Source organism: Leptomonas pyrrhocoris (genome assembly GCF_001293395.1).
Source record: "Leptomonas pyrrhocoris isolate H10 chromosome Unknown, whole genome shotgun sequence".
Lineage (NCBI taxonomy): Eukaryota > Euglenozoa > Kinetoplastea > Trypanosomatida > Trypanosomatidae > Leptomonas > Leptomonas pyrrhocoris.
Genome location: NW_015438376.1, coordinates 399,969 through 427,901, shown reverse-complemented (window position 1 = coordinate 427,901; position 27,933 = coordinate 399,969). Strand labels below are relative to the sequence as shown.

Below are 27,933 nucleotides of genomic sequence, written 5' to 3'. Positions count from 1 at the left end.
ATAATCCCTTGCTGTAGGAGAGAAGCACTGTGGGCGCCTTTAGCTGCGCAGATGTGCCTTCTTCTTGTTCTCTCTCGTGCAAGCGACTCAGCCGATGCAGATTCCAGAGGCAGCAGCGCGGTGCGATCGTATTTGCGTTTTTTCGCACACGCACGTTGCTGCTGGGGCGGATGGCTTCACATTCCCGTACGATCCCTTTTCCGGTGCCTTCCTTATCAGTGCTGCCTTCCTTCTTTGTGATTTGTTCTTTCCATTCTTCATTGCTGCGCTGAGCAACGGTTGTTGATGTTGGCCGCGGCCGAGTCCACAATGACGTGTTTTTCTTTTTCTCGAGTGTGTGTGCGTGCCTGCTTCTTTGCTGCGGAGAGGAGGAGGAGGTGCGCAAGGTGAGCGTGGTGGGTGACGCAACTCTTTCTTTCTCTTTCCTTTGTTGCTTGTTTCGTTTTTAAGCATGTTTTCTTTCGTAGTGGATTCTTCTGTACTGTCGGGATCGCCATCGATCCAACACTCCGTCCTTACTCGTCTCGCCCCAATCTTTTTTGGTTTCTTGTTTTTCTTTTCAGTGTCTGCGCTCCTTTTACTTACTCACACACACACACACACCCACACTTGCTCTCACACCTGCCGCACGCTTGTCGAATAGGAAAGAAAAAGAATGTAATAGCTGTGCGACGAAGCGTTGATGTGTAAGCGTGGAAACGATGTATACCTCTTAATCATAGATAGAGGATTGCGGCGCGAGGTCTTCGCCAGAGAAAGAGAGAGGGATTAAGAAATGGAAAAAAGGGGACCGCCCGACCGAGTCGCCGTGTGCATCTTCGTCGCCTTCCTCGCTCAAAGTCCCCCCACCCAAGCAGGAAACTCATTCTTCTTAGCTCGCCGTCTTTTTTTTTCTTCTTCAATCTCTGCGTGAAAACGGAGAATTAGATCGCCCCCCCTTTTTTGGGTTTCTTTCCTTCCGTTTAACGTTGTAGCAACGGCAAACAAACGAGAAACACGAGTGACGGGGTGGCGGCCACACGTCGCAACAACCAAGCAGGTTGAAGTGTACTTCTTTGTCCACCTTCATTCGACGATTATTATTATTGTTATAGATTGTGAAGGGCAGGTTATTCCCCTTTCAAAGAGCCTTTTTTGAAACTCAAAAAGCGAAATTCAAACTAACAGCATCCGTACGGCCTCCATGCGCTCGCCGCGTATATGTTGGACAGCTGGGGAACAAAAGAACTTGCAATGCAGGCGAGTTTGAGAATAATAGTAGTATTAATAGATGGATGCTGGAATTGGGATTATGCCTTCGCCTTGCATGGCGTGTGTGTATGTCTTCATGGGCCTCAATGAAGATAGAAGTGACTGTATATATATTTCTTTGCCACGCTTTGTGCTGTATCCCTCGAGACTCTCTACCGCTGTATACGGCGAGACTCTAACGATTCTTCTTGCACGTTTGCTGCGTATTCTCGCTCGTTGTCCTCTCTCTATCTCTTACGTTGCTGATATAAAAGAGGAAAGAACAGAGTGGTGGAGACAACACAAGCCAGTAGTCGACCACAGAGCTCCTTGACTGCCTCCTCCTCCTTTCTTTCTTTATATTACATATATTTACGCCAACGTCGGCACAAAGCATTTTATCGACCGCCGCATTTCCATCGTCCCTATACGTATCTTCAGTGAGTGGTGCATTGAAGTACACCGCCCTACACATTCCGCTTTTCCTTTAGATTCAGGTGTTCTGTCACTTGGTAGAATTAGAGTTCTATTTTCTTTGTTTGTTGTCTCTTTTTTTCGTTTCTCTGCTCGCTGAACAGCGTTGATTGTCTTCCTCCTCTTGTTCTTTTGAGGACCACCAGCTTGTTTCTCTTCCGCTCTTCTCTCCTTAGCCCTTCATCGCATCGTGAAGTTCACGTAGCGCTCATGGCGTCGCATCGCTCTATAGAGCGGGATGGCGAGTACACACCGTACAGCGTGCGCCCCTCTCCCTCTCCGGACCCCTCAAAGCTGCCGTCCAGTGCGTCTGACAGGCGTGCCGCGTGCGAGGGTGACGTCTACGTGGTCAACGCCATGAGTGGCGAGCGCTTCCACCTCACCGTGACCTTACAAGGACCTTTTCACCCCCTCACCTCCGTCACCCACGCGTCTCTTCAACGCACGGTGCGCCAAATCCTTCTTGCGTCCTCCAGCACCGCTGCCGCTGCCGCTGCCGCAGCGACGGAGCCGCCACCGACGCTGCTGCTGGAAGGCATGCCGCTCGACGAGAGCACCACCGAGACGCTGCCAAACAACGCAGTTATCGTGGTGCACCGCGGGGTGTCGGTGGCCGGTGCACCGCCCCTCCATCGCCGCAGCCGCACGCCGTCGCAGCCGGCGGATGGCGGTATCGCGGTGGTGGAGGTGCTGTCCGGCTCACTGCCGCGTTCCCCGACGGCGCGGGCGGTGTCGATGCCCGCTTTGCGACCGCCCAGCGCGTGCAACACGGCACAGAAAGCAAAAGCAGCAGCAGCAGCAGCGAGTCCGACGAGGACGTCCCCAACGACGACCGCACCCTCTCCACGGCTACCACCCCGACACGCCAATGGTCACGCCGCAGGAAGCAGCGCGGCCAAACCGCCTGGGGCGGGGTCCTCCACGCGGGCCCCATCATCATCACAAATTCCATCTTCCACGCGCACACGAACCAGCGGTGCGAAGCCAATACCTTCGACGCCAGGCGCAACGCGCAGCGGACCTGATTTCGCCTCAAACAGAGTCGTCAAGGCCAGCGCGACGCCGCCTCCGCCGCCCAACAAATGTCTTTTAAAATCCCTGCGCGAGGCAGGGGCGGCGGACGAGGAGGGGGAGGAGGGGGAATACGTTGCCTGCCCGCCGTCCGTGGCCTCCCTCGCGAAGCCGCTTGGTGTGCTGCAGGGCATCGGCGTCTCCGCCGCGACGGGGTCAGCGCCGTCGTCGATGGAGCAGATGGCAAGTCTTCCATCAATTAGTGGCGGCACGCAGGCACCAGCGGACCGGGCCTCCACGGCGGCGCACACCCCCTCTACTTCGAAGAGTTCCACGGCTTCACCGCCGCCTTCTCCCCTTCATTTCTCTCCCAAGCCAACGCCGGTGACCAGTCTCGTCGCGAGCCCACCACAGCATAATAATAGTACTACAAATTATGCTTCGAGCAACACCATGGAGTGCCCGTGGGACCGCAGCAAGCCACCGCCCGTAGCGGTGTTTCTGCCCTCCTCGCCACCGTCCGCCTCTTCACCTTCGCGTCCGTCGACAGCCTTCACATCACCGGCGTTCAGTCAGACGTCGCCACCGTCGGCGCTCCTGCGCTCCCCACCGCCGCCGCAGCCCCCAACGCGTGTGTCTGGCGTGGAGACACGCGGCGATAAGCCGGTGTTAGCGCTGTCTGCTGCGTCTCCCTGCCGCGCTGCACCGATGGCGCCGGCCCCTGCACCCGCCGTTGCGAGCTCTGCGCTCTTCCACACACCGCGAAGGGCGGCGACGGCACACGGCGTCACGCCAGGACTCAGCACACAGCAGGATTCTTCAGCAGCAGCACCAGCTTCAGCACTATCCTCGTTTACAACCGTACCTCCGCCTCCGCTGCCACCGCACGACAGCGCCGCGGCAGACAAGTCTCAGCGCCTGCGTGGCAGCGTCGACGCGCTCCAGGCGGCCTACGACGCGCAGAAAGATGCCATCGTGAGCGCCGCCGCGGCGGAACAGCAGCGCCTCCTCACGCGGCTGCAGCGGCACTGTCACGCGCTGGAAGCGGAGAAGGCGGAGCTGCTCGCGGCGCGGCTGGCCGGGCTGCGAGCGCAGGAGTCGGCGTCGCGACTGCGGGTGCTGCGAACCGCCCAAGAGGATGCCGTGTCGCACGAGATCGATGCCGCGCGGGCCCGCCTGGGTCAGTATCGTGAACAAATCTTAGATCACTGGCTGCGTGTTCTGCACGGCCACAACGATCAGCACTACGCCATGTCGCAAGAGTTGCTGAGGGAGCTAGAGACGGAGGGGGAGCAACTCTCCTTGCGTTGTCTCTCTGCGATCGCTGCGTATCACACCCAGAAGGCTCGTCTGCAGGCGCTGCATCAACAACAGGTGCGGAAGGAGGCGGAAGTCGCGCAGCTCAAGTGGGACGCGCACGTGCGGCGCTGCACGACGGAGGAGTTGCGCGGGTGTCTGCGCGTCGTGGCCCGCGTGCGACCGCCGCTGCGACGGCCGTGGCTGCCGGACTGGGTGTTGGCGTCTGCCGAAGAGGAGGAGTTCGATCGCGGGTACGCTGTGCAGGTCCCGTTGGCAGCTGCGACCACCTCGACGAACAACATCCCGAAAGACCAGACTACTACTACTACTGCTGCTGCTGCTCTGCCGCGCTGTGTCGAGGTGGTCGACCCCTCGCGTGACGTGCGCCGGCGGTTTTCCCTTTACGCCGCTTACGACAGCAGGAGCGGCACCGATGGCCTTGCCCAGCAGCGTCTCTTCAAGGAGCAGCTGCAGCCCTTGTTGGAGCACATGTGCCGCACAGGGCAGCGCGTCGCGGTGCTGGCCTTCGGAGCCGTGGGCAGCGGCAAGACCTACACGCTGATCGGTCCTTCAGTAGAGCCACCGCCCGCACCGCCATCCCGCACGTCGCGGCAGCAACCACGGCAGTCGAAGGGCGACGCCACCGCCGCGCCAAATGCGGCCACGCAAGGCACCACGTCGGCGAAAGCGAGTTACAGCAGCCGCTACAGTGATAGCGCGTTGTCGTTGTCAACCGTCGAGGACGAGAAGCACGAGGAGCACGACGTCGATGTAAAAGGTGGGGGACCTTTGCCCAGAAAAGTTGGCAATGAAGCAGTCCTTTCCGCAAGAGAGCGACATCCGCATGGCTTGACAGGCGTCGGGAACCCACCTCGTCGCGGCATCACGCGCTGCCTCGACCCCGCCGACGAAGAGATGGAGATGCGTGTGCTGCAGTCGGTGGCGCAGGCGGAGGAGCGGGACCGGGGTCAGCGCAGCAGCGAGCGACACGCCCGTGAAGAGCGCCGCTGGCGTGCCCAGGCGGGGATCGACGAGGAGGACGGTCTGCTGCCGCGTGCCGTGGCCTGGCTGACGGCGCATCTGCGCGCAAACGTGGTTGCTCGCACCAAGGCGTCTGCTGGGCCGATCGTCGAGTCGGTTGTCTTCTCGATGTATGAGGTGTACAACGACCACGTCTACGACCTCCTGCCCACTCTACCCACCACGGCGTCTGTTGCACAGCAGGAGCAGAATGAAGAGGAGGGGGAGGGACACAGAGCACGGCGTGTGGTATTCGACCCGTCCACGTGGCCCCGCTGGAATGCCGGCTGGCTTCCTGCGCCGCACATCAAGAACAGCAACCCAGAACAGCTGACGGAGCTGCAGGTGGAGCTGGTGCCGCCGACCCGGCGAGACAGCAAGGATGCCGCAGCGGCGCTCGCACAGCTGCAGCAGCAGCGGACGCCCACACAGTCGCAGTGGCGTGTGAAAGCAAGCGAGGTCGAGGTTCGCTCCGCCGCGGAGGCGTTGCAGGCCATTCAGCTCGGCATGCAGCGCCGACGCTCCGCTGCGACGCTGCGCAGCACGCAGTCCAGCCGCAGCCACTTGTTTCTGCGCTTCCGGGTTGAGGTGCAAAGACCTGCAGCGCCGGAGAAGGCGTCGGCTGCGGCGGCAAAAGCGTCTCCTCCAGTAATCCCTTCTGCCTTTGGGGCAGCACCAGGAGGGGTGCTAACTGGCGGCGCCGTTGGCGATGACCTCCCTGCTGAAAACATCACGCAGCTCGACGTTGGGCAAGAGGCCACGAAACCGAAAGGCTACCACTTCCTCCATGCATCGCTCATGCCTTCTTCGGAGGCGAGCGCAGCGGCTTCAGCGAGTGCGTCTGCTGCTGCTGCTGCTGCTGCGCCCGCGCCGACGTGTGTGACGGAGCTCCTCTTCACGGACTTCGCCGGCAGCGAACGGGTTGAGCTGGGCGGTGCTGCCGGGGACTCGCTGAAGGAAACCCAGTACATCAACGCTAGCCTCAGCTCGGTGAAGGACGTGCTGATAGCACTCGCGCGCGCCGACCCGTGCCGCGATGCCGCGGACGGCTGCGACGGTGCTTCTGCGGCTACACAAAAGAACCAGGGGGGTTCCACCCACGCAACGGCAGGGGCGGCGGCGTCCTTGGCGGAGCGGTGGGGCGCGCTGATCAGCCGGCCCGGCGTGTCCTTGTCCCGCAGCCCACCCGTGTTTCTGCAGCCGCGCTTTTCAAAGCTGGACGCGGGCGGCCGCTTCGGCGTGTCGTCTTCTGTGCAGGACGGCGGCACCGAGCACGGCCTCCCGCTGCGGCGCCGTGTTCTGTCGTTGATGGACACGCACGTGGCGGGGCAGGGCGCCGCGCAGTGGTGGCGCAGCTGGCGGGCCTCGTCCCCGCACATCCCGTTTCGCACGTGCAAGACGACGCAGCTGCTGCAGTCCGCGCTCGGGGCGCCGTGCAAGACGCTCGTGCTCGCCTGCGTCCGGCCGTGCACGGTGGCAGAGGTGGTGCTGCCGGCCAGCATGCAGCACCAAAGAGGGAGGCGCGCGCGTGAGCTGGCGCTCTCGCTTTTCGACCACCAGGCGCCGATCATCTTGGCGGAGGCGCACTCCACCTTGCTCTTCGCCGATCGCATTAACACCGCCACGCATGAGAGCAGCACAGCAGCGCCCGCGCGTGTGTAAGAGGAAGAGATCCTTTTCTTGTCTTATTTTTTCTTTTCCCTTTTCATTCCGTTGCAACGTGTGTGGACAGCTTTTGGGCATCGACGCCGTACGAGGAGGCCGCCGTGCAAACTGCGCCGGCCACAACGAACGAGAAGACACAACAAGCCAAGTAACGAAGAGAATGGCGGCAGCAGACGATTGCTCCTCACGGCTGCGGCCAGATCGCATAGGGACCCCAGACACCCACGCAAGACAACAACAAGGGCGGCAGGGTTGTGGGCCGTCTGCGTGCTTTTGCCCTCTCTGTTCTCGCATCTGTTCGCTGCTTTCCCTCCTGCGCCTCTCAGCTGTCGTTGTGGGGGCTCGGCGGCCTTCGCCCTTCGCCGGGGGGCGGGGCTGCTGGGCGCCGCCGGGGAGGGCCTGGTCGGGCGCCGAGGCCCGCCCAAAAAACAAGGCGCCGGCGGGGAAAGGAAAAGGCAAAGGGGGGCGGGGAAGAGAGCGCGAGTGATGCGAGAATGCAGGCGCGAGAAGCGTGCGCGACGCCATGCTGCGCCGTCCGCGTTGTTAATTCCGGTTTTTGTGGTTACAACTCATTTCGTGGCGCTTCTTATTGCCGTTGTTGCTTGCCTTTCGTTTGCTGGTTGGGGAGCCCCCGCCGCTCTGTGGTGAGGACTGCCCCGCCCCACGGGCTTTTTGTTTCGGTACTTCTTTCTCGTCTCCTGCAACGCCGTGGGAACAACACCCGCCGCCTGAACAAGGGGAAAGCACACGCACAACAAAGAAATGGATAGAGGCGTGGTCTCAGCCAGCGTGAAGCATCCAGCCCCCACACGTGTCCATCCACTCCTACCGAAAACAACGTCAGCAATATCAATCAACAACACGAGAAAGAAAGTCAACATTATCTGTTCTACAAAAACTCAATGGAAAATTATGCACTGCCAGTGGGCATAGCTCGCTTAACGTTGCCGCAAAGGCGTAAAGCAAAGAGGTCTGCGAAAGGGCATTCGACAAGTGAACACGCACCAGCAGCGAAAAGGATGGCCAGATCAACTCGAACTATATATATTGGGATTTATAGGTCGTCCAAGAAGTTCTTCACGGCTGTTCCCCACGACTCGGTGGCCGCGGCGGCACTCTGCTGCAGGTTGTGCGCCATCTCCGACATGTTCCACACGGCGTCATTTGCCGCCGACCGGTAGTTGCTGCCACCACCGTTGCTGTTGCCAGCACCGGAGGGACCTTCTGGCACGTACGCCTGATTGCCAAGACCGCGGAAGTCCGGCCCGGCGCGCGGTGGACCAGCCGTCGACGAGGCCGTCGCACCTGCGGGTGCCGATATGGAGGGCGACTTGGCGGGCACCGCAGCTGCGCGAGAGGCGTTGCTCGCCGTGCCGATGCCTGAGTAGGGCGACGCCGTCGTGCTGGGCGAGTACGGTGCCGGTGCAGGCGCGCGCGCCGTTTCGTCAAACAAATCGCCCGTCACGTTCTCCGCGCTCTTGCTGATAAACGCCGTCTGCCGCTGCGGCTGTGGCGTGCTCGTACCGGTGGCCGTGCCCTGGCTGCTGCTGCTGCGTCGCCCGCCGAGATTGCTTGGGTCCACTGCACGACTCGCCGCAGCGGCCAGATCGGCCTGCCGCTGCCGCTCCTTCTCCTCCTCAGCCGCCTTGCGCTGCTCCGCCTCGCGGTCGTATAGGAGATCGGCCGAGACGGGCTGCGTGGACTCGGCGATCGTGCCTTCCTCCACGCGGGCGATGCCGCCGAAGCCTTTCTTCTTCGCCTTCGTCGCACCAGCACCGCCGCCCAGCTTCTTCGTGCCGAGGCCCGTGGGCTTCGACGAGATGGCCACGATGGGCACCGTTGCCACCGGGCTTCCCTGCGAAGAGACCTCAGCCCGGGAGCTGGAGTTCGCAGACGACGATGGCGATGGGACAGTTGCCGCTGCCGCTGCTGTTGTAGGCGACGGACCAAAGGATGGGACCGGCGACGCGTTGCTGGAGTCTCTGAGCGGTGACGCTGCGGACGACTTTGGCGAGGCTGGCGTGCAGCTGACCACCGGTGCCGCCGGAGGCACTTGGCCACTCTGCTGGAAGTCGTTCACGGCCTTGTCGAGGACGCGCTTGTACAGCGCGGCGACGGGCGAGGTGTAGAAGGACCTGGGATCGACGTTGCCGTGCTGCTTCAGGAACTGCTTTGCTCGGCCGTTGCCGCCGAGGGCGATGCGGAGGGCCTCCAGTGGGCGCCAGCTGTCCAACTCGGCGGACTTCATGAAGGTGATGTGCACCCCCATGCCACGGTGACGGCCGCAGCAGTCCATGCAAAGGAAGACGCCGTAGGTCACGCTGCACCAGCTCGGGTTCTTCTGCGGACAGTCGAAGCAGACGCGGTTGTCGGGCTGCTGACGGACCATCGCCACCAACTCCTTCGCCTCCTCGGCCGTCGTCGGCATTTCGATCTTTCCGAAGCTGCTCATGGCTGCTCTTGCGGTGAAGCCAGAGGAGGGAGGAAGAAGAAGCTCGTTGCACACGTGGAGGAGTATGTTCTGCGAGGCTGGTGTGCGGAGTGCAGAGGCAGGAGTGTGCTGACTACCTTTCGCAAGGCGAGTGGATGGATCCGAATGAGAAAAGAAACGGGGGATGAAAACAAAATACACAGACAAAAGAAAAAGAGAAAGGAATGCACGAAACGACTAACGCGGCTCGCGGACCCAGTTCCACCGCGAGAGAGAGAGAGGGAAGGGAAGGAAGGAGATCTGACAAGGAGTGCGCAGACGGACAGACACACCCACACACGCCCAAGAGGAAGCAGGCGGAGGGACCGCAGAAAGGGCCAACCGACAGCGTTGAAAGAAGGGAGGCGAAGGCAACATCAACGAGGAACCACTAACTGCACTTCAGGACGAGAAACACAAGGCACATGTATATATTTGAGCTGCGGCTCCTTTACCTTTGTAACGCTAAGAGGGACAGAGAAAGAAACGAGAAAAGCGATATCAATCCGCGTTTATGTGTTTTTGGGAATTGTATGAAGCGACGACACCGGCGCGCACACACACACACACGCGATGGCGGGCGGCTTTCACAGCTCCACAACGACTTTGCCGCAGTTCTTCCGCGCAAACATCCAGTCAATCGCGTCGTACACCCCCTCTAACCCTTTGAACACCGTCGGATCCACAAAGCTGTGGATCACCCCTTTGTCATGCAGTGCGCACAGTCTCTCAAAGTGGGCGACCTCATACTTGGCAAAGTGAGGCAGGAAGAACGTCGAAAGAGACGCGCTGTGGGCCAGCAGCTGCAGCGGCAGCGGCGTGCGACGCGCAACGGCTTCCGTCGAGCCATCTTGGTAGGTCGAGACGCAGCCCAAGGAGACGATGCGCCCTCGCAGGGCGAGACTTGCGGTGACCGACTCCAGCAGATCACCGCCGACCGACTCGTAGGCGATTTGCGCGCCGCGCGGGTAGTGCCGCCGAAGCGCAGCCGCCACCTGACCGCCTTCTTTACGGTAGTTCACCGCCCCATCGCAGTGCAGCTTGTCCACCAGAAAGGCCGCCTTCTCCTCCGAGGAGCAGGTGCCCACCACCGAACACGCATACACGTGCTTCAGCAACTGTACCGCGAACTGCCCGGTCCCCCCTGCGGCCGCCGTCACCACCGCCCGCTCACCCTTCAGCGGCTTCAAGACGTGCTCCAGCGCAATGGACGCCGTCGTGGCACTGAGGTCCAGCGGGAGGTACTCTTTCGCAAGAGACGGAATCAGCTTCACGTGACGGCGCGCCACCGCTTGATGCTCGGCAAACGCGCCGTACTCGCGCGTCGCGACAGCCGCACCGGGTTTTAGATCCAACACGGCACTCCCGACCGCGACGACTTCGCCGACCGCCTCAAAGCCGCACCCGAAGGGCGGGCGCACATCCGGCTGGTAGATGCCAGCTGTAAAGTTGATGTCGCTGGCGTTGATGCCAACAAACTTGTTCCTCACGAGAACCGCCTTCGGGTGCAGCTCCTTTGGGAAGTCCGCACGCACGATGGAGGTGGCGGCGCGGAAGTCGACGGAGAGGTCGTGCGCAACGATGCGGCGGAATGTGTGGGCAGCGGTGGACATCGTCTGAGGAGGAGGAGGAAAGCACACGGCAAAAAGAAAAGGAGTAAGTGCGCAGGGGACGCTTGAAAGTAAACCTCCCTCGCGCATCGGCAAGTGGAAAAAGAAAACAATCAATAACGAGCGGAGCGCCAACGCCAACAACCAAGATGAAAGTAGAAGTAACCAAAACATATATGGAATGCGGAAGTAAAAAACCACTCATGCCGTTGACGAACGGCTCCATAAGAAGTTTTTCTTTTCTTTTGAGGATGGTTTGCTTGCCTCTTTGCGAAGGAGACCGACAGCAACTCCCACAACGAAGTGCTCGCCAAAAAAAAAAAAGGCTGCGCTGTGTATGCACGCCCCGACGCTTCGCGCGAGGGTGAAGCTCTGTCTCTTTCATTACGGTAATCATTCCTCATTTCAATAATACTAAGCATTATAGTAAACACTGAAGAAGCACCACAAAGGTAAATGACAAGTCTGCCGCGTTGTGTGCGCACGCGGTTGCGGTTACGAGAAGGAGAAAGAGCACAAGCCGGCCAGCAAGTCAGCAAGCAAGAAAGCACCGAGGAACGAAAGGAAAAGTAGTTAAAAATAAACAAACATCCACTGGGCGGCAGAGGGACGTGAACGCTGTTTTTCTTTTCCCCCATTTCAGGAAGGGCGTCCGTGACGGCAACGAATCCAAAGGCAACACAAACTAACACAGCAACCGAGGCGGTCCCAAGAACACGATTAGGAAACCAACGACGGTGATTTGCCAGACGCAGGTTCGAGGTATTTCATTCTTCTCTCCCCGTTTGTGCGTTTCAGCCTTACGGAGCAGAGGGGCGCGATTGGCTCGGCTCCAGCATCACCCAATCATCGCCGGAGCGTACGCTCCAGCTGTCCGGGTGTGCGTCTTGTTGGTCAGGCGAGTGAGTGAACGCGCTCCTCGGCTGTGGTGCCAACGTTGCAGTTACAGAACCCGTCGCAGCAGGACGGACTTGCGCGGGCGTTGCGGAGGTGGTCCCTCCGTCCTCGGGCACACTACGCGGAGCGCCACTGTACTCATCCTCGACTTCGTTGACAGACCGGAAATGCGCGTGCTGCGTGGCGGGCTGCTCCGGCGCTTGGGTGTCTTTGTCCATATCATCTCCCTCGTCCTCGTTCAGCAGTTCCTTCGCCATTTCCTCCAGGTAGTCCAATTTCTGCCCGGCTGATTGTTCTCGCGCTCGAGCAGACGTGCCGACAGCGTCACCGTCGCCTTCCGCCGAGTGCTGCGGGGATAAGAAACTGGCTGGGAAGAGCGGCGGGGCGGGGCTGTAAAGGGTCCGCATACCCACATCACCAGGAGGAGTTTTCTGCTGCTGCTGCGGCGGTGATGACGGATGTCCACGCGGCATCTCGCTGCTCACGCTTACCGGTTCGATGTGCACCTCGACGCCGCTGACGGCAGTTTCCGCGGCGAGTTGGCGCAGACGTGCCGGCATTTGATCCAGCTGATCTGGTGTGCAATGCACGTGCAGGTGCACGACTGCCGGCGGCTGCGGAGGCACCGTAGGGGAGGGAGTTGTGTTGTTGCCGAACAACGGTTCCTGCGTCTGTGCATGCGCAGCTGCCGCTGCCGCCGCTGCTGCTGCTGCTGCTGCTGCTGTGCTCTGGGGCTGTGGGGGCTGCTGCGGCTGTGGGGGTTGTGGAGGTTGTGGCGGTTGACCAGCCGCGCTGTGTGCGTTCATGGCATTCGCAATCGCCGCTGAAATGAAGGACGAAATCTGCGCTCCGAGCTGCTGCGGCGGCGTGTGGTCGTTTCTGGCACCGCCGGTGCTACCGTCATCAGCGGCGTTGAAAGACGAGTCTGTTGTTGGCGCCGGTGCGGTTGGAAGGTCCGGCGCGTCTGCCGTGGCAGTAAAGAAAAATTCCCCGCCGCCCTCCCCGCTCGGGGCCGTCGCGCCTCCCATGCCCGCAGACGCAAAAGGGTTGAAGGAGTGCGACGACGCAGCGGATCGCTGCTGCTGATGCCGCAGCTCCTGTTGCATTGCGCTTGCGATGCTGCTGGAGATCGTAGAGGCCAGCGTATTCCACGGAACGGCCGCGGTGGCCGCGCCAAAGACTTGCTGCGACCACGCGCCTGCGTTCCATTGTGGTGGAATGTTGCTGCCGCTGCCGCTGCTGGGATCACTGCCATCGCCCTCCGCGGAACGCCTCTGCACCACGACGTGCACCGTGCTGCCGTCTTCGATGTTGTAGAAGCTCAGGGCATTGGCGTCGTTCAGGAGACACCCGCGGTAGATGAGGCGGAGATTCTCCCTTGCAGCGTTGATGCCGAAGTCGCGCGTGAGTCGCGCGCGCAACTCCGCCACGGTGAGATCTCCGCTCACGTCGAGTCGGTCACGGTTGTACTGATCACGTCCGCGGATGGTGATGTACATCGCTGGGCACTGGAAAAAAGAGAAACAACAAAATCAGAGAGAGAGTCGATAATAATAAGAATAATAAGCAAGGTGACGGTGCAAACGGAAGAACGAAAACAGAACAAAGCAACGCAGAACGCTTCATACCACCATAACAACAACCATAGGCGAACATGATGCATCACGGTGAGGGAAGGCAGCAGTCGCGTGAAGGAGAGGCAGGCATAAGGAGGAGGGGCCGGAAACACACACACACACACACACACACAACATGGAGTGGAGGTGCACCGCGAGTACCGCGCTGCGCAACAGCTGTGCTCCAGTTGTCGGGCGAGTCACGTGGTACTACGCCGCCCTCCCTTCGATAGCACTTCTCCTCATCACCCTGTGACGCAGGAGAGGATAACTGTCAAAGCACCGGTTGCATTGTAGGGAGTTTTCCATACCTTCTAAATAAATGCTGATGTGTGTTTGGTCTGATCGTAGGAGAGAGAGAGAAGACAGCGCTCGATACACAACGAAGAAAGCCCGTGGAATGGTGGAATGGTGGAGGGGGCGGGGGGAGAGCGTCCGCAACGGCCGAGCAGAGATGAGGAGGGACACGATGACCATCAGCGTAATACGTGAACCGCAAACCCGCTAACCTTTCACACAACCCTCTTCACTCAACAAACAAACAAACATAACCCTCATCTCCACCTTCGCTGTTAAGATACACATACACGCAGTAAATCATCTTGTTTTTACCTCCCTTTCTTTTGTGTTGTGTTGATGGCAGATCGGGGGCTTTAGCAGCGGGACATGCGCTCGTACAGCCTGCGCTCCTTGTAATGGCGCACGGCCCGTGGGGTGGAGGGGATGCGCCAGAGCAGGAACACCGCCGCCAGCCCCATTACGTGCTCCATCACCACGGCATAGAACACCACAATGCGACCGCTGCCGGGAATCATGTCAAAGGCAACTTGTGTGACGCTTGCGTTGTTCGCCAAACTGGCCATACTCGCCGCACTCGTCGTGGCGTCGTTCACCCGCGCGATGTCGTTCATCGAGCCGAGCGGGAGGGCGATGGGCGTGCTGCTCGTCGCGAAGTACGCAGGGAACCACCGCGCCATCTGATGTGAGGTGAACGCCAGCAGAAACGTGTTCGTGATAACAGCCGCCATCGCAAACACACGCATGACGCCACACCACGTCGCGTTCTCTTGCAGCCCCAGCCGCGGAACCGGCCGTCGGACGACGTAGCACATCTTGAATAGGTCAGAGCGCACCTCGACGATGTTCGACAGCAGCGCGACGAAGGAGGCGAGAGGGTAGGCGGCGGCGAAGAGCAGGATGTAGCCGAACTGAATAATCATCTCAACGAAGTCCACGTAGACGTCGTAGGGATCCAACATTTCATCCACCTCGTCCAGCGGAGATGCGGCGTCGCCACCGTGCGTCGCCGGCGCGGCGGACGGCAGCGTCTCCGTTGTGGCTGTTGCTGCCGCCGCCGCTGCTATAGCTGTTGTTGCGGCTAATGCAGAGGATAGCGGGTTCTTGTCGGCACTGCCCGCCTCTTTCCTCTCCTCCCTCGTCGCCTCATGGTGCTGCACGATGCGGCGCGCGACACGTCGACGATGCGTGACAAAGAACGGGAGAACTGTGTCGGTCACCAAACGACTCAGCACGGCCACGTACAGAATGGACTGCAGATTCGAAGCCAGCTCCGGTAGGCTGCAGCGGCCGAATGCAACGAAGATGAGCTTCGCGTAGGAGTTGACAAATTCAAAGGCGACCCGCTTCAGCGTGAGGGCGCGAACGTACTCACCGCGGTAGCGGTAGTTCTCCATCCGTGTCAGCCACGTCGCGAGCTCCGTAAACAGAAAGCTCAGCACCGCGATGCAGACGGAGTAGCCGATGCGGGGCAGCATCGCCATGTATGGGTGCACCGCGGCGTCGAGGACGTTGCCGTTGATGGTGTACTGCCGAAGGAGAGAAATGGCGAGACGACTGGACGGGTCACCCACCATGCCATCGAGGTTCAGCGAGCACACCATCACCGCGATGGTGCCGGCCATGAAGAGAAACACAATCGCCCAGGCCAGAGGTTGCAGCACGGCTGCGCGGTACCACGCAGGGTAGATCAGCTGCGGTTCTCCGGTGACCGGGTTGCGGCCCGGGGTGCCGTGGAAGTCGCGGCGTGGCTCGTCGCGGCCCTCCTGCTGGAAGAGGTGGTACTGCATGGTCAGGAAGCTGCACCGCCGCTCCCACGTCTTGATGCACAGCACACTGCCAATAATCATGGCAATGATGAAAAGCGGGAGAAGGGTGGCGTCGAGACCGTGCTGCAGGTAGCGGCGAATGGTGAAGTGCACAGCCGTGAAGGTTGAGGTGGGCGCTGCGTACGCACCAGACAACACGACCGGGTCGACAAGCCGCACAGAGCTCAGCAGCGATACGACAACGCCCAACACGCCTGCGCCGAGCAACCAGCGAGCGTAGTGGTTCATCCACGCGTAGTAAAACATCACCTCGGGGCCCAAGTAACTCGCAATGGCGTCCTCCGGCACCGTCAGCAGCTGCGTCAGCGAGCGCAACGTCCACACGCTCTTCCAGAGCGCATCGCGCGTGGCGTCGATGTGTGCTGGGAAGAGAACGATGTCCTCCGTGGCGGACGGCACGGGCGGGTGCGGGCCGCCGTGCAGAAGATCGTCCAGCACGTGATAGAGCAGCCGTGTCCGGTCCGCCGCCGTCCACGCCTCCCAGTTCTCCGGGTAGGGCGGGTCGAGGGCAAGGGAGAAGAGGCGTTCCTGCCGCTGTGCGTGGGCCTTGTAAAAGTGCTCCGTCAAGTACGCGTGGACGGAGACGTGGAGGGCGACGCGGCGGAGGCCAAACGGGACAAGCTCGAGGCGGAAACAACGAGGAACGGCGTAGCGCGACGGCTCCGGCGACTCCCCCACCACCGCCAGCTGCTGCTGCTGCTGCTGTTGCGGTGGAGAGCCGCCGGTGGATCCTTCGCGATGCCCACTCCCCACCGAGTGGTTCGCCTTCCGGCTGCTGTGCACGCGAAAGGAGTCTAACGTGGTCGCGCCGTACGAGGCCGCGGCGCTCGTCACGGAAACGCTGCCGCGCCGCCCCGCCATCGGCATCACGACTCGCTCCGCGGCCAGCGCCTGCAGCACGGGTACGAGATACGTCCGAATCGTCTCCTCCGAGGTCATATCAATGCAGAAGTCGCACGCGGGACACGGAGTGCCGGTGAGGTCGCCGGCCGGAATAATCGGAATCTCGCCCGCCGTCGACGTTACGTTGCTCTCTGCGAGGAGGCGCCGCAGGCGGGCCACCATCTCTGCCATCTCCGCCCGCCGCAGCGCGAGCACCTTGTCGGCCACGTTCTCCACCACGTTGGCGGGCGGTGCGAGCCGACGCTGCGCCGCTGCGGTCGCTTCGCCGTTCTCCTCTGGCGTCCGTTGCGTCTGCGGCTGCGGTGCTGGTAGGATTCCGAGGCGCTGATGCAGATCCGCCACGAGGTGCGTGTAATGATGCGCCGCCTCGTACTGGGCCTCCGCGGACGTCTTCTGCGCTGTGATCGCCACGTAGGTTGGCTGACCGAGTTGCTGGCGGGCATCGGCTGCTGCCGCGGCAATCTCCGCCGCGTTCGTCGCCTTCCTCGGTTGCGCCTTCTCTTGTTCTACCTTGTTTAGCCGCTTGATTTCACGCATGCGCATCTCCTCCTGTTCCGCACGTGTCATGAAACTCTGTGTTTTCCGCTGTGCGCTGGGCGGCTCTTGAATGGACACCGACCGTTTCGCCACCGCGGCATCGGCCGAGCTGCCCCGTCCTTCGTTGTGACGCATCGCCGTTGTGCTTGGTGCGGAGGAAGGGGAAAGCTCGCCCTCGCTGGGGCCATTACCAGAAGGCCGCGGTGCGATCAATCGCGGGACATCCGTGGCGACGGCCCCCGTGAGCGGGGGCACGCGTTGTTGCCGCTGCTGCTCTGCCTCTTGCTGCTTTCCGTCGACGACGGCGGCCGAGTTCGATTTTGTGAGAAGGGGAAGTTGCTTCAACGCGTGAGAGTGCTGCCGCGGTGGCCGCGGGGGGTCGACGTGGACGGTGGCACCCTTCGGCTTCTTGATGTCGACGTCGCTGAACGCGTTGATGCGACGCCGCGACGGTGCCGTTGCAGCGACTGTTTTTGACGGCTTCATTTTCGACTCTTGTCGGGGTTTTCTCTTCTGCTTTTGGTCTTCACCAAACTCCGAGAAAGAAGAATGCGGAGCGTGCGCGGCGGCACCGCGAAGGCTAGAAATATATATAATAATAATAAAAAATGAGAAAGACGTGCCACAGCTACGTAGCCGCTCCGTTGCCACTCATCGACCGTACGACACAACCGCAGAACAGCTTATTTTTTTTTTGCGCTGTACCCCAGCGCGGGACACGGCAGGGATGAATAATAATAATAATAATAATAGTGAGAAGAGATACAAGAGAAGTCGAGAAGGGTAGGAGAGAGAGAGACGAATCAAAGAGCAACACAACAGGACAAACAAAAATGTTGATGTATACGCAGCGCACACCGCGTGCAGCAAAGAACGAAGAATTCAAAAGGAGAAAAACAAACAAACAGACAAGGCGTGATTTAAGAAAATCACAGGTGGTTGTAGTTGTATGGGGAGGTGTATTTGCAAAGGGTGTTTATAGTGCAGCTTCTTCGTCTTGGAGTGCCAGGGTTTCTCAACGGAAAGATAATAATAGTAGTACTACAGAGCAAACAAAGGAAGACAAGTGTGTGTAGTCGAACTACGGTGTGTGATGGGTGAGGGTGATATCTAACTCATGGATCACGGCGCTTTGTATTGAACGGTTTGAGTATCTGCAGCAGCAGTTGACGACGTTAGCTGTACCGCAACGTGCTTTCAAGAAGTAATAGTAATAATCAGCTATGTTGTGGCTACTGAAAGAGAGAGAGAGACAGTGAAGAAGACGACGACAAGCATTGTGTCGATGGAAAAGGAGAAAAGGAAGGGGGAGGGGGGGGGAGGTAGCGAAGGAATCGCGAGGGTGGGGGGCGGGGGGCGGCGCTCTTGGCGGGCGGCCTGGGGTGGCGAAGGGCCTCTTCCCTTTCCACCCTTTGCTTTTGCCAGAGAAGAGCACAAGAAGCCCACGTGGAATAATGGCGCTGGCGCGGACAAGAGAGCGCGCGTTTGCATGACGAACAGGTAAAGAGATCGCATAAACCATGAGTAGAAAGGTTTGCCTTTTTTTGGCAAATGCTTTTGTGAAAACAACACCAACAGCGATACACATCGTTGGCTTGCTGTGACAGTCTTCTCATTGAAGGACAGAGTCACACACGCACACACACGGAGGTAGAAAGCTTCGTTCCCCGACTCAAGAGCATCAAGTAGCAACGCGCGCAGGACTAATCGAGGTCAAAGTCGTACTTGATCTTCGCCGCCAGCATCTTCAGCTCCTCAATCTGCGCCGCCACATCCTCGTTCATCCAGCCCAGCTCCCCCAACAGCTTCTCCGCCTCATGCACCATCAGCTCACCCAGGTTGAGCTGATGCATCATCGAAAGACTGCCGTAGTCCGCAGCGTAACGGATGCGGCGCTCGCCCATGCTCAGGCGGTTCACGATGTAACGCAGCTGCAGCGCGGGCCGCAGCCGTCGAAACTGCGCCAGCGGGGCCTCCTCATCTTCGGGCCAGCGCGGGAAGAGTTCGGCGTGCGAGGCGCCCTCAATCGACTGCCCGTAGGCCTCCTCTTCCTCTGACGCGAGCGCTTCGGCGAAGCGGCTGTGCATCCCTTCATCGTAGTGCACGCGACCTAGAAACGACTTCTCCCACTGCTGACGCACCTGCCGGCGTTGCTGCGCCGTGGCAGAGCCGAGTCCGTACACGCGCTCATCCTTCACCCTCTCTGATGTCGAGGAGAAGGAGGAGGAAGAGGAAGACGCCGATGCACGCGACTGGGTCTGTTGATCTTGCTGTTGCGCACCGCCTTCTGCGTTTCCACGCGGCGCTGCAGATCCTTTTTCGTGAAAGGAGCGTCGGTGATACTGCTGCTGCTGGTGTCGGAACTGGTCGTAGCCGTCCGCGCGAGGGGCGCTGCCCCCCGATCCTGCCTGTCCTGCTGCGGACGAGCCGGAGCAGCGCAGAGCGGGCATGCTCGGACATGAGCAGCGGCACGCGGTAACTCTACGGAGCAGCCCGACGCTTCGTCCACAAGACGCAAGGCTCTTCATTCGTTGGAAAAAAAAAAGGGGCTTGCTGTCGAAGCACCAGAGAGAAAAACAAACCCCGCGTAACCCAAAGAAGGAAGACAGAACAATACAACGGCAAACAAACGAGATGTGCCGCGATATTGAAACGAGGCCGGAGGAGGAGGAGGAAAGGGGAAGAGAGTGAGAAATAGAAGGAGAGTGGGGGAGGGGTAGAAGAGCCTGCTCTCTCCACGACAAGAGGCTGCGAAACACCAATCGTTGCTCTTGCTTCGTTGAGTAAGCGATGTATATTGTAGGCACATGTCTAACGCTGGCAAAGGAGAGCGTGCTTGCTTTCCCCCTTCTCGTTGCACTGCAATGTAAGAGGCGTATGCGCACACAGAGGTTGGGAGGGGTGGGGGTGGAAGGAGGATGACAGCCAAGGTGACACAACGGAGAGCTCGTTTTATCATTTCCTTTTCCACCACACCGACCCACATACAAAACTACTTTAACGGCACTTTCTTTGGGAAGCGCTGGTGTGCGCAACAGAGAAACAGCGTTCATGTGCAGTCAAAACAGAAGAAAAAAAGTGGGTCCCGTAACAAGACGGAGTAGAGCACACATAATGCATCGGCGCACCACGGCGATGTACGCAGTTCAACGGTAAAACAGAGAAACACACACACACACACACAGCAGCAGCAGCAGCAGCAGCAGCAGCAGCAGCAGCAACAGCATCATCATCAGGACGTTTGCTCCACTTTCAGCAGAGAACCGGCCTCCCAACTCCCACACCCACATCGTTGCACCTCCACGCACACACACGCGTCCACGCCCGCCTCATATCACTTATATATATTTACTTCGCTGGCTGCGCCGTGTCCAGTTGTTCCTCTGCGTCCTTCTTCCGCGCGGTTTCCGCACTCGCCATCATCCGAGACTGCCGTTCACGCGCACTGGGGGACGGCGGCATCGGCGTACGGCTGTTGGCCGTCGTGCTGCTGCTAACGGTGTCGCGACTCATTCTAGAAGCCGCGGAGGAGGAAGAGGAGGACGACGAGGACGAACGGCGGTGACGGTGACGGCGGCGATGCGCGTGGGCGCGGTGGCGTCGGCTGCCGCGACGACGCGACGTACCGCGGCGAGATTTGTGGCGCTTCCCGGATACTGCTGCCGCCGCTGCGGTTGTTGGGCTGCGGTCCTTGTCGCTCCCCTCTGCGGCTGCCGCGGCGTTGTCGTCGTTGCGTGTTGTGCTGCCCTCCTTATCTGAATCGACGCCATCTTCGCCGTCGCCCTTCTTCTCCATTTTGCTGTTGGTGCGTTGTTTCTTCTTCGCGTGGCTGTCGAGTGGGTGCGGCCCCCAGTACTCTCTCGCGCTGACCTGCACCACGTCCCCCGTCACCGTGGCGAAGAGAAAGGCGCTGCCGGAGCCGTCGGAGTCGCAGATTTCGTGGTACACCACGCGGTGCTTCAACATTGCGTTGCCGCCCATGAGCCGCACCATCGCCTGCACCATGCACATGATTTCCATCTCAGCGCGCTGGAAGAATACGTTTAAGTCATCGCCGGTGTCGGCGTCGTAGTCCTCGCGGATGAAGTGCTGGGAGAGACGGCCGAGGTAGCGCACGATGGAGCGGCCGGCGACGTAGTCGAGCGGGGTGAGGAGCACCTCGGGAATGAGCTGCAGCAGCTGGGTCATGTCCTGCGGTAGACGGGCGGCGGGGTGGCTGTAGTTCGCATCCCGCAACCCCGCCGTGGTTGACAGGTCCGCCGATCCGTTGGTCACAGACCCTGCACCGTCCGCCACGGCCCCCGAGCTGCCCTCGGCGGCGATCGACGACGATGACAGCCACCTCCGCTGCTGCTGCAGCCGGCGGTCAATGCGGTCCCCCGTGCCTCCCGTGGCGCGATCCACGAGTCCTTTGATGGACTGCCCTGCTGCACGCACAAAGGCGTGCCAGTGGCGCGACAGCGTTGCGGTGCGGGAGCCGCGGTTGTCGCGGTACTCCGCGTAGGTCGATGTGTGCCGCGGCGATGTCGCCGTGTCCTCCGAGAAGGCTGTCGCCATGCCGCTCCACACCCGCGGCGGCGGCAGAGTGATGTCCTGCACGTAGGGCATCGAGAAAGGCGCGTTGCACGTGACGAAGAGCCGGCGTGCGTCGAGGTAGGCAGGACCGGATTCGATCCGCGGCAGCAGCGAGTTCACGGACAGCTTACTCCCTGTTGCTGCTGCCATGGTGACGGTGTGAAGGCTGCTGCTGTGCGGGACGGAGAGTGCGGGTCCGGAGGACGGTTGCTGCTGCTGCTGTCCGGGAGAGGAGAGAGAAGTACTGGTGTTCACATCCCCGACCATTATCGGAGAGAGCACAGGCGTGTTCGGACCCCACGGCAGCCACGGCGTGGCTGCGCCGGAGTTGTGCGCGTTGGCCGGCATCATCAGCGGCGTGCCTGCGAGCCGTGTTGCCGGTGTCAGCGAACCGCCCGCGTTGCTGTGACTCGCCTGACTCTGCAGCTGCTGCTGGTGGTACTTCCAAAGACCGGAGAGGGACTCGAGTGTGTGGTGCATGCACACCCGAAACGCGCGGTCCTCCAGAGCGCGCAGCCGTCGGGCACCGGCGCTGCTCGCCACCATCACGCACCCCTCCAGGCGCAGCTGCAGGTCCGCGCTGTTCGGCACAAATGTCATCTCGACGCGAAGGTTCACGACGCGCAGGCGCAGCGGGTGATCGGTGCGCATCGCCACCCGACACGCACGATGCACGAAGGCGCGCTTCGCATCGGCGCAGTATTCGTTTAACAGACGCGTCGTGAGGGCGGTACGACCTGCTGCTGCTGCAGTGGTGTTACTGCTCAGGGCTGCATTGCTATCGACACCGCCACCACTACCAGCTGCTGCTGCTGCTGCACCGCCTTCGTCACCGCGCATCAGTGCATTTGCAAAGGTGCTGCTGCTGCCGCTGCCTTTCAGAGCTCCACCGTAGAAGCCGCCAGCAGCACCATTCATACTGCCGTTGGCCAGCCCAATCCCACCCCCACCACCACTGATGCTGCTACCCATAAAAGGTGCTACCGCGGCGCGCGAGTAGCGCCGGTCGAGGACGATCCGCTCTTGCCAGTCGAACGCGTTCGCGCTATCCGGCACATAGGGAAGTGTCAGCAGCACCCCATCCTCGAAGTTCGTCGAGTCGACCATGCCCAACATCATGTCTGCCTCCTCCACATCGTCAATCTTCACCACGTAGTCGTCCGTCTTGGTGCGCACCCCACTGCTGGAGGCACGCCACCGATCAGCCGGGGCGTACACATCCTCCGACTCGCTCGACTCCGTCGGCACCCACGAGTGCGAGGAGCCGGCGGACGAAGACGAAGACGATGACGAGGAAGAGGAGGTGCTGCGAGAGTTGCGCGCTGGATCGGACGATCTTGCCCGCGAGGAGCGTGAAGACGAGGAAGAGGAAGCAGACGAATCCGACGTGCTGCTGCTGCTGCTCGACGTTGATACGGGAGAGGCAGAATTTAACACTGAGTCCGCGAGGCCGCGCGACGACCCGCGCTCGTTGCCCCCACCCGCAGCGCCGACGCTGCTGTTGCGGTTGCTGCCTGGGCGGCGGTGGCGGTGGCGCTTGTGGTGGTGCTTCTTACCCCGCCGTCCCTGCGCCGCACTTCGAAGCGACGCCTCGGTGGACGAAGAAGCGAGCGAAGGCGTTTTCGACTTCCCGTCCGCAGAGGCGGAGCGTGAAGAGGCGCTGCCGCGTTTGTGGTGATGTACGTGGCGATGGCTGCTGCGGTGATGACGTCGAGGCCGTTTTGTTTTCTCGTGTCGATGCTGGTGCTGCAGCTGACGGCGTTGGTTACGTTGCTTCGAGGTGGACATCGAGTTGGGCGATGTAATGGAGTTCGGCGTGGTGCTATTCGTCTGCTGCGGCTGCTGCGGCGGTGCGCCCGCCGCCCGTACGTCGTCCGTTGAGCTCATCCGTGCAGCACCGCCCACATTTTCTGAACCTTTTGTGAACGTGGAGTGCGATGCTGCGAGGGGCTTTCCACCTGCGGCCGCGGAGGACCGAGAAGAGGCGCCATCGCTGAAATTCGAAGACGAAGAGGAGGACGATGAGGACGACGAGCTACCACTGCTACTGCTACTGCTACTGCTGCTAGTGTTGTTTCGATTGCTGTGGTAGCGCCGTCGACGGCGCGAGGCTATCACATCCCGTAGTTTCATCACGCTTTCCTTGTTCACAATCAGCGGATCCACGACTGACACGCGGGGCAGCCGCGGCATGGGAAGCCCCGCGAGGCGGCAGCCGGAGCCGGTCAGGGTGCCGATGATCGCGTCGGGGCCCACCACGACCGACACCCGCAGCGCGAAGCACGCGTTCATTTGCTGGAGGCGGAGGTGAAAGAGGAGCTGCTTATGTAGCGCAAACTCGATGAACGGCAGTGCCTGCGACACCGCCATCGCCAGATCTACTCCTTTCACGTTTGGCTTCATCTTTGAGACGGCCACCTGCACCAGCCGTGGTGGAGCCTCGCAGCTGAGTTCGACGGGCAGCGTGCAGGCGGCGAGCAGCACCTCCGGCACGGGCTTGCCGTGACAGATACTGCATTCGTGGTGCAGCAGCAGGTCCCCGACCTCGCCGACCAAGAGACCAAGGCCTTGTTGACCGCCTTTGCGACGCGGTCCGTCGTATAGGTGCAGCAACGCGCAGTTCCGCTTCGACGCGATGCGCTGCTTCTGCCGACGAAAGAGGTACTCCGGTCCGGCGCGCAGCGCGGTGACGGAGACGTCTACCATTACCGCCGTGCCGTACAAGGAGAGCAGCACGACGTCCTCGTGATATTGCGTCTCTTCCTCGTAGCCGAGTACCGTGTTGCAGTGGAAGGCGCGCGCGTTGGCCCGCAGCTCTTCGCGCAGCTCCATCCACCACGCGTCGCGCTCCTGCGAGATCATCTGCCGCGACTTGACGCGCGAGACGATCTTGACGGAGCGGGCGCAGATGTACCCGCCGATGTGGTGAATGGACCCCGCCGGCAGGTCTTTCACCGTCAGCATGGAGATGATGACTCGGGCAGGAGTGGCGGGTGCGTTGCCGGCTGCAACAGCCGCCGCGGCGGTGGCGGTGGCGGTGGTGGTCGGGTCTGTCTGCGCAGCGGACGGCGCCACTGTCGGAGCACCCCCACCCCCACCCCCGGCACCCACCGCTGTTGCTGTGGTGATGCTGTTCTCAGGAGGTGCTGCTCGGGCGTTGCTTAGCTGCTGCTGTGAGGCCGCCATCGACGTCACTACCGCAGCCATATCCGATGTGTTCCCTCCATAGGTCGGCGAGTCCGTCGAGCTCGCGCTGACCACCGCCGCGACTAGCAAATAAGATGCCGCTGCGTCTGCAGAGGCGGTGACGCCGCCGTGCTCAAACGACGCCGCGCCGTTGCTGCGTGCAAACGACGTTGACGAGGCCAGCGAGGTAGCGGGGGGTGCGGGCATACTGGGTTCGTGGTGGTGGTGCGGCGGGACGGCGCCGTCGTGTCCGCTGCTGCTGCCGTCGTCCGGGACCAGCGAGACGAAGGCGGAGTGCGAGGCCGCAGCGATGCCCTCACTGCCCCGTGCAGACCCCGCCGGATCAATTGGTTGGTGGACGGGGGTCGTCGCCGTAGAATGAGCGGCGGTGGAAGTTGTCTCCGGTGGCATCTGCTCGGCCGTCGTCGCGTCTTTCGTCAGCGACAGCATTGGCGGCGGCAGCAGGTGGTCGCGTGAGGTGGTGCTCGTCATGGAATGACTGACCGTGGTGTTCGTGTTTGGGGTGGTTGCGCTGCCGTGCATGGGCGGTGACATAAGATGTGGCGACCGCGACGCGGTGCTCGACAGCTTACGCCGGTCCTGTGCCGCTGCTGCTGCTGCTGCGACGGTTACCGCCAACATAGGCGGAGACGACCCGCCAAGGGACGCGCGAGGAGTTATTGTGGACGGCGGCGGAAAGTACGTGGGATTGCCTCCCACGCCACGACTTGCACTCGTCTTCGTCGTGCTCGTCCCACCGCCCGTCAGAAGCGGCGAGGCACCGCGCGAGAGGGCGCTGGAGCTGAGCTGCATCTGTTGGGCCAGCAATTCGCTCTGATATGCAGCCGCGATGTTGGACTGCAGGTAGCGCGCTTTACTGCGCAGGAAGTGCTGCATCTCGCGCTCGTCTACGTACTTCACCTTCGACACCACACACGGCGTGCCGTAGGCGCGAACGATGATGCCGTTCGGTTCCATATCGAACTCCTCCACGTACCCCAACACGGCGTTGCACTGCAGTTCCACTACCTTGCGGGCAAGCTGACGGCGCACCTTGCCGCTTAGCTTGAAGAGCTGCACAACGCGAGCATCGTTGATGCTGCGGCTGCTGCGCAGGTTTGTGAAGCGCACATGCTCTGGGTCCGACTTCACGATGAGCTCCTCCATCATGCTGTGCGTGCTCTCCACGCGAAACACCGCCGGGTCCAGTCGCCACACGCTAAACACAAAGACGCCTTCCTCCTCGGCGGCGAGGGTGGGGTGATCGACGCGTGCGGTGTGCAACGGGTCGAGGTCCTGCTCGACGAGGAAAGGAAGGAGCGAGGGGGAGGGCAGCGGCGCGGCACTGACGTTATCGGGGTTGTGCATTGCTGTGTTGGCGTAGTTGTTGCCGCCGCTGCCGCCGGGCCCTGGCCCCATACTACTCCCCATGTTGAGGTTCATGCTGCCGTTGGGGGCGCTGGCGAAGGACGTGTCGGGGTTGATGAAGGGCGGCATCGCGGCATGTCGTGACGTTGACACCGCGCGCTTTTTGGAGATACGCCCGCTCGAGGTCGTCGCGGCAGATGCGGATCGGTTGTTGTGCAAATACGCGGCGCGCTGCGCCAAGGTTGACAACGAGGTGCCTTGGTCTACCGTGCTGGACGTTGCTTGCTGCTGCTGCTGTGTCTGACTAGCTGAGGTTAGCTCTCCCATGACACCGTTCGAAACCGTAGAGGGCACTGTCGACAGACTAATGCTCACATCGTCATCGTTCTCATGAATAGTACTCGTATTATTATTATTATAACTATTCTCCATCTTGGCGTTTACGGTGGCAGGCGGCGTGACGGTGAAAGGGTACGGTGGCTGCTCCGCCACGCGGGGGTCGAGGCGGCGGACGTAGCGCTCCGGCAGCGCCGGCGCGAGCGGGTTCTCCGCGGCGTGAAACTTAATGCGAATGGTCAGGCGAATATCCCCGTGCAGCCCGGCATCGGGGTCGATCAGCGGAAACCAGCCCGACACCGTCGGGTTGTCGCGGTAGATGATGCTGTTGCAGTCCAGCAGCACAATCCCTACGATGTCATCGCGGCTGATGATGTCGTGGTCGTACACCCGGACCTCGAGAGGGTCCTCCTGCAGGACGAGCAGGTCGGCCGTGTCGAAGCGGACGTCGTGCTCCCAGACCGGGTTACGGGTGCGGCGGGCGATGTCGGTCGTGTGTTCCATGTCATCCAGCTTCACGACGACGTACGGATCGGCCAGACCGGTGGCCCGGTCCATCACCGGGAGGTCGCGAGCCTCGTGAACGGTCACCTTCAACGTAGCCATGGCGAACGAGCGAACTCAGAAACGCAAACAGACAAAAAAAAAGATAAAGAGCACCAACCCCAGCAAGAGGATGATGATCGCTTTGGAGCAGCGCCACAAATCTCTCAACCCAAGAAAGCCTCAAAAAACAAACAAACAAAAAAGAATGAAATATGTGGGAGAGAAGAGGAAAGGTACAATATTGATGTGTGCCGAGTTTACCGAGCAGTATAAAATATATGGCGGTAGAGCTCCTTTTAAGGGCGTAGTGAATAAAAATAACAGTAATAATAATAATAAGTTCGCTGCTACTATACTGCGCCAAAGTGTGAGCGCAGGAGCGGTGAGAGTTACGTCACCGAGTGCCAACAAACACTTCACTCACACACACACACAGCACCTTTCTTTTTCTGTCGTCTATCCGCTCGCGTAGCGGCTGTGTTGTACTGCGCCGTTACATGAAGTGCCACCGCCGTTGCGGATGGCCGCGAGAGAAAGAGAAAGAGAAAGAGAGAGAGAGAGCAGAGGAGAGGAGAGGAGAGGAGAGTGATGTGCCGCCGTCGAGAAGCAGGTGTACGGGCAAAGGTGAAAGCGGAGAAGAAAGAAAAAAAGAGCGGAGGACGACCACGGCAGTGCCGCAAGCACGCAGACGAGAGGAATCCACACAAGTGCACGATCAAACGTACTTAATGCCTAGATACATGGCTGATTTGGATACGAGGAAACGTGGAGTGGAGGCGACACGCCTAAAAGAGACAAATGATGAAAAAAAGAAGGAGAAACCGCAGTGGGGAGTGGATGTACGCGCGCGGAGGTGCGGCGCACACACTCAGGGTAGGGGAACCAGGAAACACTCATCGCACATCGACGCTGCCAGCCACCACCACCACAGAAAATATGAGGTATCAAGGACATGATAAAGCATGAAAAAGAAAGCCGAAAGCTGAAGAGAGACAGAAATACCAGTTGAGCCTAGAAAAGTGTGTGTGTGGTGGGGGTGGGGGGGGGGAGGGACGTAAGAATGT

General features: G+C 60.6%; 7 protein-coding genes across 11 annotated transcripts; 1 reads left to right on the top strand and 6 right to left on the bottom strand.

Annotated features, from left to right (window-relative positions):
- Positions 1–1,504: 1,504 nt before the first annotated feature.
- Positions 1,505–6,696, top strand: ABB37_07800 (putative kinesin; the record flags this gene model as incomplete). The annotated part of the gene is made up of 1 exon (XM_015806570.1): positions 1,505–6,696. The coding sequence occupies exon 1, from the start codon at positions 1,915–1,917 to the stop codon at positions 6,694–6,696; it is 4,782 nt and encodes a 1,593-aa protein (XP_015654934.1). The 5' UTR covers positions 1,505–1,914.
- Positions 6,697–7,753: 1,057 nt separating this feature from the next.
- Positions 7,754–9,378, bottom strand: ABB37_07799 (hypothetical protein; the record flags this gene model as incomplete). 3 transcript variants are annotated; one of them, XM_015806567.1, is made up of 1 exon in its annotated part: positions 7,754–9,378. In XM_015806567.1, exon 1 carries the CDS (start codon positions 9,149–9,151, stop codon positions 7,754–7,756), a length of 1,398 nt encoding a protein of 465 aa, XP_015654931.1. In that variant the 5' UTR covers positions 9,152–9,378. The 3 variants fall into 3 exon arrangements, with proteins under 3 accessions (XP_015654931.1, XP_015654932.1, XP_015654933.1); XM_015806568.1 differs by having other exon boundaries at positions 7,754–9,369; XM_015806569.1 differs by having other exon boundaries at positions 7,754–9,269.
- Positions 9,379–9,756: 378 nt separating this feature from the next.
- Positions 9,757–10,954, bottom strand: ABB37_07798 (putative oxidoreductase; the record flags this gene model as incomplete). Its single annotated transcript, XM_015806566.1, has 1 exon — positions 9,757–10,954. The coding sequence occupies exon 1, from the start codon at positions 10,867–10,869 to the stop codon at positions 9,757–9,759; it is 1,113 nt and encodes a 370-aa protein (XP_015654930.1). The 5' UTR covers positions 10,870–10,954.
- A 625-nt stretch (positions 10,955–11,579) lies between these two features.
- ABB37_07797 (Ubiquitin-like protein) lies at positions 11,580–13,298 on the bottom strand (the record flags this gene model as incomplete). 2 transcript variants are annotated; one of them, XM_015806564.1, is made up of 1 exon in its annotated part: positions 11,580–13,298. In XM_015806564.1, exon 1 carries the CDS (start codon positions 13,173–13,175, stop codon positions 11,580–11,582), a length of 1,596 nt encoding a protein of 531 aa, XP_015654928.1. In that variant the 5' UTR covers positions 13,176–13,298. The 2 variants fall into 2 exon arrangements, with proteins under 2 accessions (XP_015654928.1, XP_015654929.1); XM_015806565.1 differs by having other exon boundaries at positions 11,580–13,186.
- A 647-nt stretch (positions 13,299–13,945) lies between these two features.
- On the bottom strand, positions 13,946–18,095 carry ABB37_07796 (hypothetical protein; the record flags this gene model as incomplete). 2 transcript variants are annotated; one of them, XM_015806562.1, is made up of 1 exon in its annotated part: positions 13,946–18,095. In XM_015806562.1, the coding sequence occupies exon 1, from the start codon at positions 17,342–17,344 to the stop codon at positions 13,946–13,948; it is 3,399 nt and encodes a 1,132-aa protein (XP_015654926.1). In that variant the 5' UTR covers positions 17,345–18,095. The 2 variants fall into 2 exon arrangements, with proteins under 2 accessions (XP_015654926.1, XP_015654927.1); XM_015806563.1 differs by having other exon boundaries at positions 13,946–18,092.
- Positions 18,096–18,561: 466 nt separating this feature from the next.
- ABB37_07795 (putative mitochondrial hypothetical protein) lies at positions 18,562–19,413 on the bottom strand (the record flags this gene model as incomplete). Its single annotated transcript, XM_015806561.1, has 1 exon — positions 18,562–19,413. The coding sequence occupies exon 1, from the start codon at positions 19,306–19,308 to the stop codon at positions 18,562–18,564; it is 747 nt and encodes a 248-aa protein (XP_015654925.1). The 5' UTR covers positions 19,309–19,413.
- A 793-nt stretch (positions 19,414–20,206) lies between these two features.
- On the bottom strand, positions 20,207–27,356 carry ABB37_07794 (putative mitochondrial putative C2 domain protein; the record flags this gene model as incomplete). Its single annotated transcript, XM_015806560.1, has 1 exon — positions 20,207–27,356. Exon 1 carries the CDS (start codon positions 26,927–26,929, stop codon positions 20,207–20,209), a length of 6,723 nt encoding a protein of 2,240 aa, XP_015654924.1. The 5' UTR covers positions 26,930–27,356.
- Positions 27,357–27,933: the final 577 nt, after the last annotated feature.